Consider the following 14,407-nt stretch of genomic DNA (forward strand, 5'->3'; position numbering starts at 1 on the left):
GATTCTGTTGAATCTGCTGCAGCTCGACCGGATCCCAGCGTTGTGCCTCCACTCTGTGACATTCTGCTCTATTTGTTGGCTGGTTTGTTTGTTTGTGAGTCAGCAGGATGACGCAAAACCCTCTGAATGACACCGTTCGGTAACAAATACCAACCTGATGTGCAGCTGAGGCAAAGTGGACTCAGCTGGGAATCAACAGTGATATCCTTTTTACAGCTGTGAAGTGGATTTGGTGCAGAATTAACAACGACTGCTGGGATGAGTGCAGCTAAAAGAGATTGTTTTTGTTTTAATTGCACCTTAGATGTTTAGGAATATAGGAACAAGAAGGTGAATGTTTCCTGTACGGCTGAAGGTCTTAAGTTACCAACGACCAGTAGATGTTATCAGGTGTTAGCGGCCACCAGCGGATGTTAGGGACATCACTTCCTTTGTGCACTTTAGCGTCTTCGAGTGATTTGTCCTCATGATCAACGCCACAGGCCGAACTTCAGGGTCCACTGAGGCTAAAGGTGAATCTGACTGGCTACTGGCTTGTGTGGCAGCACCATGAAAACCATGAGGCCGCTCAGTAGATCAGACGTCATCACCTCGATATATGTTTTTAAACTTAACCCTGTCCCCTGACAGAACATAGGACAAGATGGAGAACATGGCCCAGTTGGGATCTTTCCTCCTGATCCGGAGCCATTGGCTGACAACTGAACGTGTGCACCCCCACTCCAGTCGTGTCTCAGGTCACGAGACGGGGGCCGGATGCAGGGAGACGGACACGAGCTGAGTAAATGAAGCTACAGGTGAGGGAGGAGGTGGAGAGGAGCAGTCCTGGCTGTGGAGTGTGTGTCCCTTTAAGAGCTGGAGCGTGCTATTGAGCAGGAGGAGGAGGGATGTGTGTGGGGGGGGGGTGGTTGGCTGCATTGGAACAGTCCTCTCTAATGAGCAGATTTTCTGTGAGAGAGAGGGAGGGAGAGGGAGAGAGAGAGAGAGAGGGGGAGATAGATAGAGCCATCCAGCCATAGGAGGAGAAGAGATTGTGAGGCAGCAGGCTGTGCGTCAGCCGGCGCTCCGTAGGGAAACATGGAGACGAGCAGGAGATGCTGAGGAGGACAGAGCTGCACCACAACAGGACCTCACTCATGGATGTTATTTCATCAGGCAGGCAACCTGAAGGCAAGCCACGCAGAGGATAAACCACTTATGGACGCAGTGGATTAAAGACCTACAGACAGACTGAGAGAGAAGGGGGGGGCGGGATAGAAGAAGGAGAATTAATCAAGCCACTTGTTTATTTTCCTTGGGTGTGTGTGTGTGTGCGCATTTGCTGTCAGGAAAAGTGTGCATGTGTGTGTGCATGCATACAGTGTGAGTGTGTTTGTGTGTGTGTGCAGACGGCAGGAGACTGCATTGCTGCTCTCCAGCACCACAGGACCAACACAAAGCAGATTACCTTGTGTTTTCCCCCATTTGTCTGCCTCTCCCTCTTCCTGTGCATGTGTGCGACCAGGCCAAGTGTGTGTCTGAGTGTGTGTGTGCGTGACACAATAAGAAGAGGATGCTGGAGCCTGAAGTGAGACACACATTCCGACTTTGAATGATTTTCTGCTTAGGAGCGAACCCAAAGAAGAAACATTTTCTACAGAGGGAGAGTTTCTCTTTTTCCTCATCGTGCTAAAATGTCCCAGCTCCAGTCGGGCTCTCGCTGCTGATCAGGGTGGCTCCTATGCTGGAGGAAGCCTGGAGGTTTGAAGGGCTGCCCCCGGGGACACTTCTTGGCTCGACACCCCAGAGAGGTGGAGGCATCGTCAGGTAGGAGGCGGCCGAGCGAGTGGGCCTGAGCCGGAGAGCAGGAGAAGAACAGGAGTAGGAGGCAGAGTTCTTGCGTTTGTGTCGGCGGAGGCTGATTCCAGGCCGGATGGTTTCATCTCCTGCTCAGAGAGGATGATGGCAGCTCCGGGCCCACTCTCCTGTCTCACCTGCGTCTGCCACAGGGGAGAAGGGAAGTGCTAACCAAAGGAACACAGAGCCCAGCGAGACGATGGTGTGAACGGCTTCTCACTGCCTTTTCCCACCGAGCCGGGAAACCCCTGACACTCCTGTGAGGGGCCAAGTTTGGTCTTCCACCTTGTTTCTCCTTCTTCTTCTTCCTGCCAGCTGGAAACAAAGGGTGGCGTCTCTCGATTTGAGTGGGAGTTCGCTCCCTCTTCCTCCCAACTTCCTCCCCCTCCTCCTCTTCCTCCTCCTCACCGAACTCTGAATTCATGTCCATGGATTGATCGTAGCACCAACCTGTCCTTCTCTTTCCTCCCTCTGTTTTCTTTTTCTTTTCTTTTTCTTTTTGTCGAGGCTTCAGGGGAATTGCCAAGACCTGTTTCATGCATGTCCACTGGCGGCAGGTTCAACTTTGACGATGGGGGGTCATACTGCGGCGGGTGGGAGGAGGGCAAGGCGCACGGCCACGGGATCTGCACGGGACCCAAGGGCCAGGGCGAGTACTGTGGGTCCTGGGCCCACGGCTTTGAGCTGCTGGGCGTCTACACGTGGCCCAGCGGGAACACCTACCAGGGCACCTGGGCCCAGGGCAAGAGACACGGAGTGGGTGTTGAGAATAAAGGCCGCTGGGTGTACAAGGGCGAGTGGACGCACGGCTTCAAGGGACGCTACGGTGTCCGGGAGAGCACGGGGACGAGCGGGAAGTACGAGGGGACGTGGAACAACGGCCTGCAAGACGGATACGGAACGGAGACGTACTCGGACGGAGGTAGGAAGGGAGAGTTGCATTGTGGGGGAGCTGTGGGGTTGGGTCTGAGAGTGTGTGACACAGGCTGTGAGAGGTTGTGTGAACCAGAGCGTCGGTGTAAGAGTGATTGACAACTGTCCTCAGTGAAAACGACCGGCTGGTAACCGGAGGATGATTGAACGGGTGCTGACAGCTACCCAGGTGACAGATTTACAGTGGGAGGAGCTTGTCCCGAGGTCTTCCCGGGTCATCCTTTCTCCCGCTGCCGCCGCCCCCCCCCCCCCCCCCCCCTTGTCATCACACCCATTCATGCAGCGGCAGGGGGTTGCACAAGGACAGGCTTTGATGAATGATTCTCAATCTCTGGTTTTCCTCCTCTTCCTCTCTGTCCTCCGGTCTCAACCCCTCGACTCAGCCTGATGAGGACACACTGTATATTTGGAGGCCTTCGATTCAGGCCATGCAGTCTTAGGGGATGAATAAAGGGTTGGAGGGACAGAGGAGGACGACAGCTCCCGAGTACCGGCCGTAATTTACTGTTAATTTCCCCACAGCAGCACAAACTGTGTGTTTTTTAATTACTCCTGTGTACTGTGAAGTATTTTCAAATACACAGCATAGGCTCTAGACTTGTGTGGCAGAGCAACAGGCGGATTTTTTATTATTATTGCACTCAAGTCGTCCTGAAGTTGAAGGTAGAGCAGGTCGGTGCAGAGAGCTGCAGCAAATTAATGCAACAACCTCAAACCAGCCTCAACTTGTAACTCACAGAATCTTTAACCTGCTTAATATGTTCAAACTTAAGATAATATTGTTGCCTTGTGAAGACTCCCCTGAGTTGTGTAGTCCTAAATGTGAGTATTATAAATTGTACAGTGATTTAAACTGAGAGGTTGTAGCCTTGCTCTAAAGGCTGAAGTCAACCAGCTAACAGTGATGCTAAGCTACAAGTTAGCATGTCACCTCTTTAACATTTGCAAATCAGCACTAAACCTTATATGTTGCTTATGCTAACCTCATTAGTTTTATCAAAGTCTTGCATAAAATCCCATTTGGACCTGACGTTGATGACAGGGGATCAATGCTCATCCTCTGGGGAGCATGAATGTCTTTACTAAAGTTGATTCATGGAAATCCATCGTACAGTCGGACGAAGTTATCACAAATGTAAAGTTCAGGATGTTGCCGGAGGAAAAGTGACCGGAACACTTCCTCCTGGAAGAGGAAGTCAGTTTGAGAAACGGACCATTAGTCGGTCCTATGTTTCTCTACATTCTGATCTCGACAGCCAAACTGCTTGAATCGGTTTGAATACAACAAGTTCAGAGTTTTCATCTGGACCTGGGCCAGAAAATCAAATTATTTGCATGCAATATAATTTGGTAATTGTTGCATAAAACATGATAATACAGATATTTTAAAGGGTCTTGATTTTACAGAATATCTTTTAAATCGACACCAGATTTTCCCTGAAATTGAAATCGATGGCGTCAATGCACTTAGACCCGGGCTCAGTTCAGTCCCCGTTAATGAGACACATACCATATGGATTCCTGCTTAAAAATAGAAACACACAAGCACACGTGCCATGCATACACAATGTGTGTGTAAAAAACGCACACACGACACAGAATCGGGGCCGAAAAAGTGTGTGAGCTGAGCATCAGAGCTGACAGACGCATACACACAGTACAGTTAAAGCTGTGTTACATAACTCTACAACCAGTAGGTTTGACAAAGCTCGTCTGGACCACACACACACACACACACACACACACACATACACACACACACGTTGTCCTAGAGCAGCCTGATACAATCCCCAGACCAGACGGGTGTGAGAGGTTGATTCAGGACGGAGAAGAAGAAGAAGTGGACCTGATAGATAAGCAGACAGATGGGAGGGGCGGATAGACGGAGAGATGGATGGACAGATGTACAGGGTGACGGATGAATGGATCAGTCAAGAGATTGACGGATAATAGAAAGATGGATGGATGGATGGATGATTATCGTTATTACTACGAGAGATTCTCTCCATCAGGGGACGAGTGAGGTCGTCTCAGAGAGAAAAGGGATGAAGGATGAAAATGGAGAGAGAACAGAAACGTGATAAGAAAACCTCCCGGAGAGAGAGTGAGAGAGAGAGAGAGAGAGAGGGGGGGGAGAGAGAGAGTGAGAGAGAGGGGGAGAGAGAGGAGATAACAACACTGTCGCTCTGTGAAGTATTTGAACCCACATACTGTACACGCAGCAGAGATTGGCCTAGTTATGAGTGTTTATCCAGCTCCAGCAGTACATTGTGTACTTATACTGGCAGCATGTATTTGTCTTTCACAAATTAGGTTATACATCAAACTGAAGGTTTTTAAAGAGAGTGATTGATCAAGCTGCAGCGTTAACATCCTCTACCACTACTAGTACTTCTACTACTACTTACTCTACCACCAGCAACACTACCAGTACTACTATTACTAACACTACCATTGCTACTACCACTAATACCACCTCCAATACTACCACTACTCCTACTAGTTGTAATCTGGACAGTAAAATATAGATTACTGTGTTTTTACGCAGATTGACGTCTTTTCAGCCAATCATCGGGACCTGTGAGCTCAACACATGTCCTTCCTGTCTCATTTTTCAAAATAAGAGCCCTATTCAATGTATTAAATTGAGTTAGCATCGATCATCGTTTTCTTGAGCTAATGCGACATCATCATCTGACAGTCAGCAGCTGTTGGAACAAACATGGGTGTAAACAAGAGGAGGATGTGAAGATGACATTAGTCATAGCATGATTATGTCTCTATAGCTTGTAAATATGAATGGAATATTCTATTAGGAACTCATGGAAACAGTATAATCAAAATAATGTTTTATTCTGAATGAGGTCAATGTTCCGTGGAAACATAACATCAAGCTTAAATTGTTTTTAATGAACATAATAATTATAAACTATAAATGAGACTCGTTCGTCATTTTAGGATTAATTGGATTTTCTTTGAAACCAGAATTAATGTAGAATATTGGTGAAATAATAACAAGTGGAGAAATAAGGTCCAAATAAGTCCTGAAGGTGGACATCTTTTCTTTTCTGCCGACTAATCACACGAACAGAGTTGAATCTGATTTCCTGAGGATCTCTGGAGGAACGAGGCCTCGGTTCTTTGAGCTGAACTCAGGTTCCTCTCAGATTAGAAGTCCTCAGGAGTCCAGAGCCAAAACATTCAGAGATGCTCTGCAGCCGACACACTGAGAACACACTGTGCACCTCCGAGCCGGCTCCACCTCCCCCCCCCCCCGGTGGAGTTCATCCCTCTCTCTCTCCTCCAGCCACACTCGGGGCCACTTCTCTAGGAATCACTCCTCCTCCGCTGTTTGGCTTTTTCCTTCCTCGTCCTATGTTTGCAAACATCCCTCTCTCCTCGCTCTCTCCTCTCCTCTCCTCTCCTGCCTCCTCTCCTCTCCTCCAACATCCCTCTCTCCTCTCCTCTCCTCTCCTCTCTCCCTCCCTCGCTCCGCTGCGTTACCTCGGAGCCTCTCTGTACAGTAGGGTTTCCATAGCAACGCTCACCGACATGCAGCGGGTCAGCGTGTCACGGGGGGGGGGGGACTCAGTGTTCCTCGCTGCTATTGGCCGCCCGGCTGCCTCTGCTAGGCTCTGATTGGCCGGCTCGGCCTTCCGGGCTAATTGTTTACCGAGATGAAGAGCTAAGTTGACTGATTACCAACCACACACACACACACATACACACACGAAAACACACACACACACACACAGACACACAGACACACACAGTAATCATTTCAGTGGGGAACGCAGTGAGTCACAAAGGGACAGGCAGAGATTACAACTGTCACTGTGTACAACAGTCACATGACACCAGGACGGACGAGCTCACCGTCCCAGTATCAAACACACAGAGAGCAGACGATGTGAGGACAGGATCTCAGGAGGACACGAGGCGGGGACGGCCTCTCTCTCAAGTCCCAGACCATCACAGAGGCTCGGAGCTTGTGACGGCTCAGAGACGTCCCGGAGCCTCGGCCCTGTCCCCCGAGCGCTCGGCATGATGCTCTACAACAACATGATAATTGTCCGGCATAAACACATTCTGTTAGTTCGCTCACGGCTGCCACCAACGAAGTCATTATTCCAGCTCCGACCACATTATGTAAGCTGATAAAATAAATACAGATACACCCCCCCGCCCCCCCAACTCCACAGCTCATGGTCAGTGTTTTTTTTACTACGGGTGAGAAGTCAAATCAAGTCTGAAACCTGCTTCCCTTGGACTCAGTTCGAGGGAATCTGTTTGCAGCCTGTTGAGTGAGTGGGAGGAGGCTGTTCAGTGAACAGAGAGCCGCTCTGCCTCAGTTTCTCTGGATCACTCGGACGAGCAGGAGGTTGGGTTGGTTCAGATTGGACCATTTTCAAGTAACCGGTCAAATACACATCACCACAGTGTCTCAAATATGACCTATAAGACACGATCTTGTTGGACAAGATGGGCCATGAGGTCGGAGACACTACTGAATTTGTTTTTACAGATGTTTACCCCTTCGTTTCCATTTATATTTCATTCTCACAAGCTTTATTTTTCGTGTGGACGAGCGGCTCTAACGAGAGGAACAGTTAGTTTTGCTAAACATCCAGATTGGTTTGTCCCGGGCATCAAACAGACCGGAGGGTTCGGTATGTTTCTATATTCTGGGATATTCTAAGTTAGCAAAGAGAGGTGTTGCGAAGCAGGACTGATGTGATGAGCTTGATTCTTCAAAAGAGACTAAAACGACAACATGAGATTTTGTCTCGCCATGTTGAAGAAAGAGAGAAAATAAATAATCCCGGATCTGACCATTTATCCGGATTTGCTCCAAAACGTTTCGGGTCAGCCCCTCTGCAAAATATCATGGAAATTGTTTTGGTAGATTATGATTATGACTCAGATGGACACAGAACACAAGGTTGTGTTCCTTCATGGTTCAGTTATAAAACACACAGTCCAGGATCTGAGTCTGTTGAACTCAGTGTTCTGCTCCTGAAGCTGAACACTGACTGATTCCTTCATTAGATCGAGATGATCCTGTTAATGAAGGAGTGTGACTCATCTGTAGTTTGTGCAGATACTGAAGTTGTGTTGTGTTGGAACGTTGAAGAGTCGTACCTCCACCCTGATGTTAAAGGTGGGACGTTTGCCTCCATATTTATTCTTTTGTTGGTTTATTATCGTCCATGTTTTTCCTATTTGATTGTTTCTCATCCCTCATTACGTACTTTCTTCTTCTGCTGATTTCAATTTGATATCTTTATCGTTTTGTTTTGCACATGCATGCATGGCCGTGTAGCGATGCAATGTAATAACTAAAAAATACAGGAAATATGGTTTAGATCGAGTTTTTTCATACAAATCCAATATAGTATTTGTGTTTATAAAGTTTTCGTGTTTATAAATCAAAGCTGAACTCTTATACAAAAACATTGGTTATAAAATCCCAAGCGGCCGTGTTGTCGTTGGTCTTTTTTATGAAATGTTTCAGCAGATAAATAATCCTCAAAGAGACTCAGACAGAAACGGGGCCCGGGCAAAATCTCTTAAACGGATGATGGTCCCACACAGAGATTTACTGGGGGCAGAGGTTTAGCTTTGAACTGACTCTCTCCGTGTTGGGTGATGTGTAGTTTAGGACGAGTGTGTGTGTGTCCAGCTGTTTGTCCAGCCTGTCTCACACACCACACACACACACACACACACACACACACACACACACACACAGAGCGAGAGAAGGAACACAGACACGTCAGCTGGAGAAAAGAGTGACAACGACACTGGTGGTTCCATCATTCCTCTCTCTCTCTCTTTCTCTCTCTCTCTCTCTCTCTCACTCTCTCTCTCTCTCTCTCTCTCTCTCTCTGTTACACTACAGCGCCTCTCTGTCACTTGCACTTTGTTTGTTTCTTTTCTATTCGGAGTCACAGCAAACATGCTCCTCCTCCTCCTCCTCCTCCTCCTCCTCCTCCTCCTCCTCCTCCTCCTCCTCCTCCTCCTCCTCCTCCTCCTCCTCCTCCTCCTCCACCACCACAAGCCCACTGCAGGCTTCAGCTTATGTAATGGAACGGCTTGATGTTTGAAGTGAGGATTTGCGATGCCGTCTGAAACATGAAAACTCTAAATTATCTATCTTGGAAGTCTGCCCTGCTCCACCGCTGCTGATACAGTACCAAGCAGAAATACTAATGAGGCTACGCTGGCCTGTTGGGATACTGTACGGCAACTTTCCTGAAACTCTTCATTACTGGGGAATGGATGGAAATGAGTTAACAGGGTCAGATTATATATTGAAATACGAAAGTGGAGGATTTTTTAAATGTTCCAAACCAGTGTTTTAACTATGAAGTTTTCCTCATCTTAAATTATGTTTTTAAATATTTTATGGGCAGCTAGCTTTTATTGGATAGGACGGAGTTAAGCATGAAAGGGGGAGAAAGACACGCAGCAAAGGGTCGTGTCGGAATCAAACCTGCAGCCACTGAAGGACGACCTCACACGGGACCCCACAGCTCACCTGGTTGTGAGGTCCCCCCAGTACAGAGGCTCTAGTTCCCTCTAGTTTTCCGGGACACTGGAGCGATAGTTGTAAAGTTTTATGTCCCCTTCAAATGAACGGACCAAATAAAATGAAGCTTAAACCTCAACCCCTCAATAACATCAGAGCTTGTAAACCTTTTCAAGCAGCAACACAAATTAAAGTATTCAGCCTGAATAGATCTCCTTTAAAATCTCTACCCCTGAAACCCCCCAATGACCCGAGACATAAAGTAAAAACTGTATTTTCTTAGGTTACTGTCACAGAACAAATGTAAACTCATCCACAGCCGCTCCATTTCCACGCTTTTTCTTTCTTTCTGCTGTTCTGATGCACATGGACCTCGAACCTTGAGTCTTGTGAGTGAACTTTGAAGCCCTGTCATCACGATACTCAGTGTGAGTCGCACGATACTCGTTAGAGGAGACGAGAGCTGCACAGTTCAGCTGAACCAGCATCATTTACAGATTTATTTCGACAAGTGTCTCCCGCTGCAGCTTCTTCAGAGTGAAACACAGACCCAGAGAGACAGATGGCTTTTAACCTAGAAACAGGCAACAGACGCACGCGTTTTTTAAACACACAATTATGAATTCAGCCCGTGGGTCGATCAAATCGCTGTGACCCTGTGATGCTTCCACAGCTTTGATCTCTCCGCGTAAACTCTGTCCGTGCGGCTGCCTCGTGCGTGGCCGGGGTTACGAGCCCATGTGACGCGAGAGCACTTCCTGTCAGCCTCCAGGCGGAATCAGCGGAATCAAGTTGGCGTGAGAGTTGTGAAGTGGATTCTCCTCACAACCAAAGGCCCGGGGGTCGAGGCCTTTATATATATATATATCCAGAAATCTGTTTTTTCTCTCTGTACCAGTGTGACAGTTGGACACGATGAGAGGAGGATAACCTCTCTGCTGTACACGCATGTTTCCTTCTGACTGTATAAAGTCTGAACCCCTGTTTCCACATGATGATGGGATTTGAAACAACAACAGTAAACGTGTTTGATTTTGATAGAAAATCCCGGCCGGCTTCTTTTTCAGCACCATGGAGAGCGACAGGCAGAAGCAGCGTGGAGCTACACTGAATATTTTATTTGCCCGGTCATTACTAATAGAAGCTTTTTATTTGCCTCCAAGAAACCATGAAGAAGCAAAAAGCAACACACACATTCATACACTCTCACTCTGAGCCTCTTCACTGCTCAAACTGAAACAACCCTGAGATAAACCCTGCGTCATTCAAGGCTGCAACGTTTCCGCTTTAGTTGAAAGTGTTTGTGGAGACGCGTTGATTCGACTTCATGGGTTTTGTGGAGGCTGCCCTTTGTGTTGTGTTGGTCTGTGTTGTGTTGCACTGGGAGGTAATTACAGGAGTATTTACAGTAGTTAAATAGAGACGACAGAATAAAAGAAACACTGTGTTTACACTGAGGCGGCTCCAAGTGGAGGGTTATTCAATACTTTGCAATTAAGGGTTGGATTTGTGTAAAATCCTTCAAATCAGAAGTCACAGTGTGTTTTCATTTCTTTTTTTTGTTAAAAAACAACCTGTTTATTTTAATTTGTTTATATTTAAAAAGGTAGAGACATTTGCAAATATCCAACTGGATTAACTTTTATTATATTGTGCATGCTGATCTTTATAGTACAAACTACATTTGGATGATACTACAATGTTCTTTTTACTTTCTGGAGCCGGTTCACCACATTTCACTGATCCAATCAGAGCGGGCGGGTAACATTAGACCCCGCCAACTTCAATAATAGATAACATTGGGGAAGAGTTGGCGTGAGATGTACTTTTACTTTTTACACTTTGAGTTTATTTAAAAGCAAATATTTGCTAAATTTGACTAAAGTAGAAAAGTTACCTTCACTTGAGTACTTATTTGTACTTTGACTTATGTAAAATGTTAGAAGTTTGTACTTTCTCCACCTTTGCTGCATTATGGGAGAGTAGTGAACATTCAAACAAAACTTTTGCACACATACTACTTGTTTTGCCCTTTTTTCTAGTGTGAGTACACAACATACATCCTTCTACAATCAGTAGAGTTAGTGACACTTTGTGTAGAATAAGTTTTCTGACTTGTAGCAAACAGGAGAAACTTGTGATCGTCTCTCTTCTTCTGTCGTCCTCTCACGTGTGTGTCCGGCTCTCTCGGTTTAATGAACAAATCTCACCACGCAGTTGCATGGAGTGTGTTGGTGTGTGTCTGCGTGTGTGTGTGTGTTCTTTGATCTGTCTATCATATGGTCGTACAGCTGTGTACTGACAAGATTACAAAGACCTGGCCAGATGTGCCGGCCAGCTGTCAGTGACACGGATTCTGTTTTTGTTTGTCTATGTGTATGTGTGTGTGTGGGTGTGTGTCTCTGTGTGTGTGTGTGAGTGTGTGTGTGTGTGTGTGTGTGTGAGGGATAATGACAAGGGCAAGTCTAGAAGCAGCAGCACTTCTTAGAGAAGCTTTTTAAAAAGCACTCGCCGTGGCCCGGTGACTGTGTTTGCGTGTGTGTGTCTCAGGACGTAAGCAAGGATACGATTGGCTTATAAGATTGGCTCCATTCAGCACTTCCCACTTCACTAACACATTGATCCCACAAGGGAAACGTTTTGTGTGTGCGTTTGCGATTGTGACGGAGAACGTGGTTGCAGTCCTTATATGGTCGCGTAGTTTGGTTGGAGAATGAATCAGAGTGCTGTTACATCAGAGGTACGGGGCAGGAGGGATGGATCACTTGCACTCCAGCTGGAACACACACTTCCGTTGGAGTGTGTGGGTTTGTGTGCGTGTGTGTGTGTGTGTGTTTGTGTGTGAGAGAAAGAGAGAGAGAGAGAGAGAGGAATGATGGAACCACACACACACACACACACACACACACTCAGATGCCCTACTTTTCAGATGTAAGGGCAGTTATGTAGCTGCGAGCGCGTATGAATGAACGGGACGAGCTGACAGGAGGAAAACAAACCAACGTTTCTTCTCATCCTAATGTGTCTCAAATTATCTTTATTAAAAAATAAGATTTTGAACATGACATCAGAGAGATAAGAATAGATTAAAAACATCAGCTTTGTTCTGCCGCTGCTTTCGAGAAGAAGATTCCCGAGATAAACTAATATTATTTTGTATTAAATTCTTGTTTTGGATTCTCTCCCACAATGCAGCAGTGGTGGAGGAAGTACACAAACATTTTCCCTCAAGGAAAAGTACCAATAAATAGGCAATAATGTCCTCAAGTAAAAATAAATGTAACTCGTCTACTTGAGTAGAAAAACATCTATTAGAGTCGAGTAGTAAATTATATAAGTTCTGGGATATTTGAGGATTTTTCTTTTACTTCAAAACATCTTATTTATTCTTGTCAGTATTTTCCAGCTGCTACGTTTCGATGAATATAACGAGGTGGGAAGATAGGTCGACTCCCTGACTCAGACATAAATGGGAACAACACAAAACCCATTTCAATCGCTGCTGGAAACTGAGACGTTTGTGACAATTCACAGATCGGGAGCAGCTCCACTGTGAGACAGGGCAGGAATGTAAGGCAGAGAGAGAGAGAGAGGAGAGAGAAAGAGAGAGAGAGAGAGAGAGAGACAGAGAGAGAGATGTGGGACAACCTTAACCCCAGGGCTCATCTAATAAGGAGTTGATATTTTACGTAAATGTCACAAATTCCACAACAATTAACACAATTACAAAGAAGCAAAGTGATTCGCTCAGTGAGAGACGAGGGGTTTGTGTCGTTTTGACAATATTTGAATTCACACATAAAATCTTCTCATCTTTGTTTAGTTGGAAAATATGTGAATCAAATATAAAAACCACAGTCGCTCTTGGCCACTTTCATTTAGTCAAAGAAGCTCTTAGAAATTAAAAAGGGTTGGAGACCCCCTGGTGTCAATCTAAATAAATCTGGATCTATATGAGTTAGTGTTTCCAATCAATGATTTAATAAACTATAATGAATTCAGGCAGCTTCGTGCAGATATTAGCTGCTGGTATGTTTCCTAACACTGATCATCTCTACGTCTCTATTCTCACCTGCTGCTCTCTAACTGTGACCTCCTGAAGACATCATGACCCTGATGAGTGAGACTCTGTATTAAGTCTGTTTCTCTCTCTCTCTCCAGGAACCTTTCAGGGTCAGTGGGTCGGCGGGATGCGACACGGCTACGGAGTTCGTCAGAGTGTCCCGTATGGGATGGCGGCCGTCATCCGCTCCCCTCTGCGAACCTCTATAAACTCTCTCCGCTCCGGTTCGGAACACAGCAACGGCACGGCCCTGCTGGACCGGACCGGGGCGGTGGTTCCTGGGCCCCCCCCCGTCCCCGGCACGCTGACCACCAGCGTCTCCATGTGCAGCACGGGCAGCAGCGGCAGCAGCCCCGCGGTGTCCCGGGGGGGTTTCGTGTTGATGGCGCACAGCGAGGCCGAGCTGCTGAAGGGGAAGAGGAAAGGCGGGCTCTTCAGGAGGTCCATCCTGTCCGGCCTCAAGCTGAGGAAGTCCGAGTCCAGGAGCTCTCTGGCCTCGCAGAGGTCGAAGCAGAGCTCGTTCAGGAGCGAGGCTGGGATGAGCACCGTGTCCTCGGCTGCATCGGACATCAACTCCACCATCAGGTGATGAACCAGGAAGAAGAGAGGCTGAAGAACCAGCTGCTCACATGGTGGTAGACTCCGTAAAGAGGAGTTAGACCTGGAAGTGAAAGAGAGTAGAGAGCATTTGAGTTATTAGACAATAGGATTAATCACAGGAGTTATTGTTTTCTAACTCTAAATATGTTTGAGAAGTTGACAGGTAAAGTTGATGGTTTAATCTGTTCCTGATAAAGATTAACATCTTAATCTAGAGAATTAAAATGTAAATAAAAAACAGCGACATGACACTTGAGGTGTTGTGCTGCCCCTTCACTGCCCCCTGCCGTTCCTGTGGGTACTGCATCCTGCGGACGCATCACGTTATTTGGACACACGTTATATGGCCTCGTTAAAACGAGGCCATATATATATATGAATAGTTAAAATCAGGAATATCTTCAGCCTTAAAGTCTCAGAGACAACTTCTCCTATGACCGTGA

The 14,407-nt window shown here is 46.6% G+C and overlaps 1 protein-coding gene across 1 annotated transcript in view; it reads left to right on the forward strand.

Moving 5' to 3' along the window:
* The first annotated feature begins 972 nt into the window (after positions 1-972).
* Positions 973-14,407, forward strand: part of jph3b (junctophilin 3b) — a 32,131-nt gene continuing 18,696 nt past the window's right edge. Inside the window, exons 1-2 of the mRNA XM_062390816.1 lie at positions 973-2,758; positions 13,463-13,949. Coding sequence (XP_062246800.1) covers positions 2,377-2,758; positions 13,463-13,949 — 869 coding nt within the window. The 5' untranslated portion in view covers positions 973-2,376. The remainder of the gene's footprint in view (positions 2,759-13,462; positions 13,950-14,407) is intronic.

The sequence above is a fragment of the Platichthys flesus genome, chromosome 6 (assembly GCF_949316205.1).
Source record: "Platichthys flesus chromosome 6, fPlaFle2.1, whole genome shotgun sequence".
Taxonomy (NCBI): domain Eukaryota; kingdom Metazoa; phylum Chordata; class Actinopteri; order Pleuronectiformes; family Pleuronectidae; genus Platichthys; species Platichthys flesus.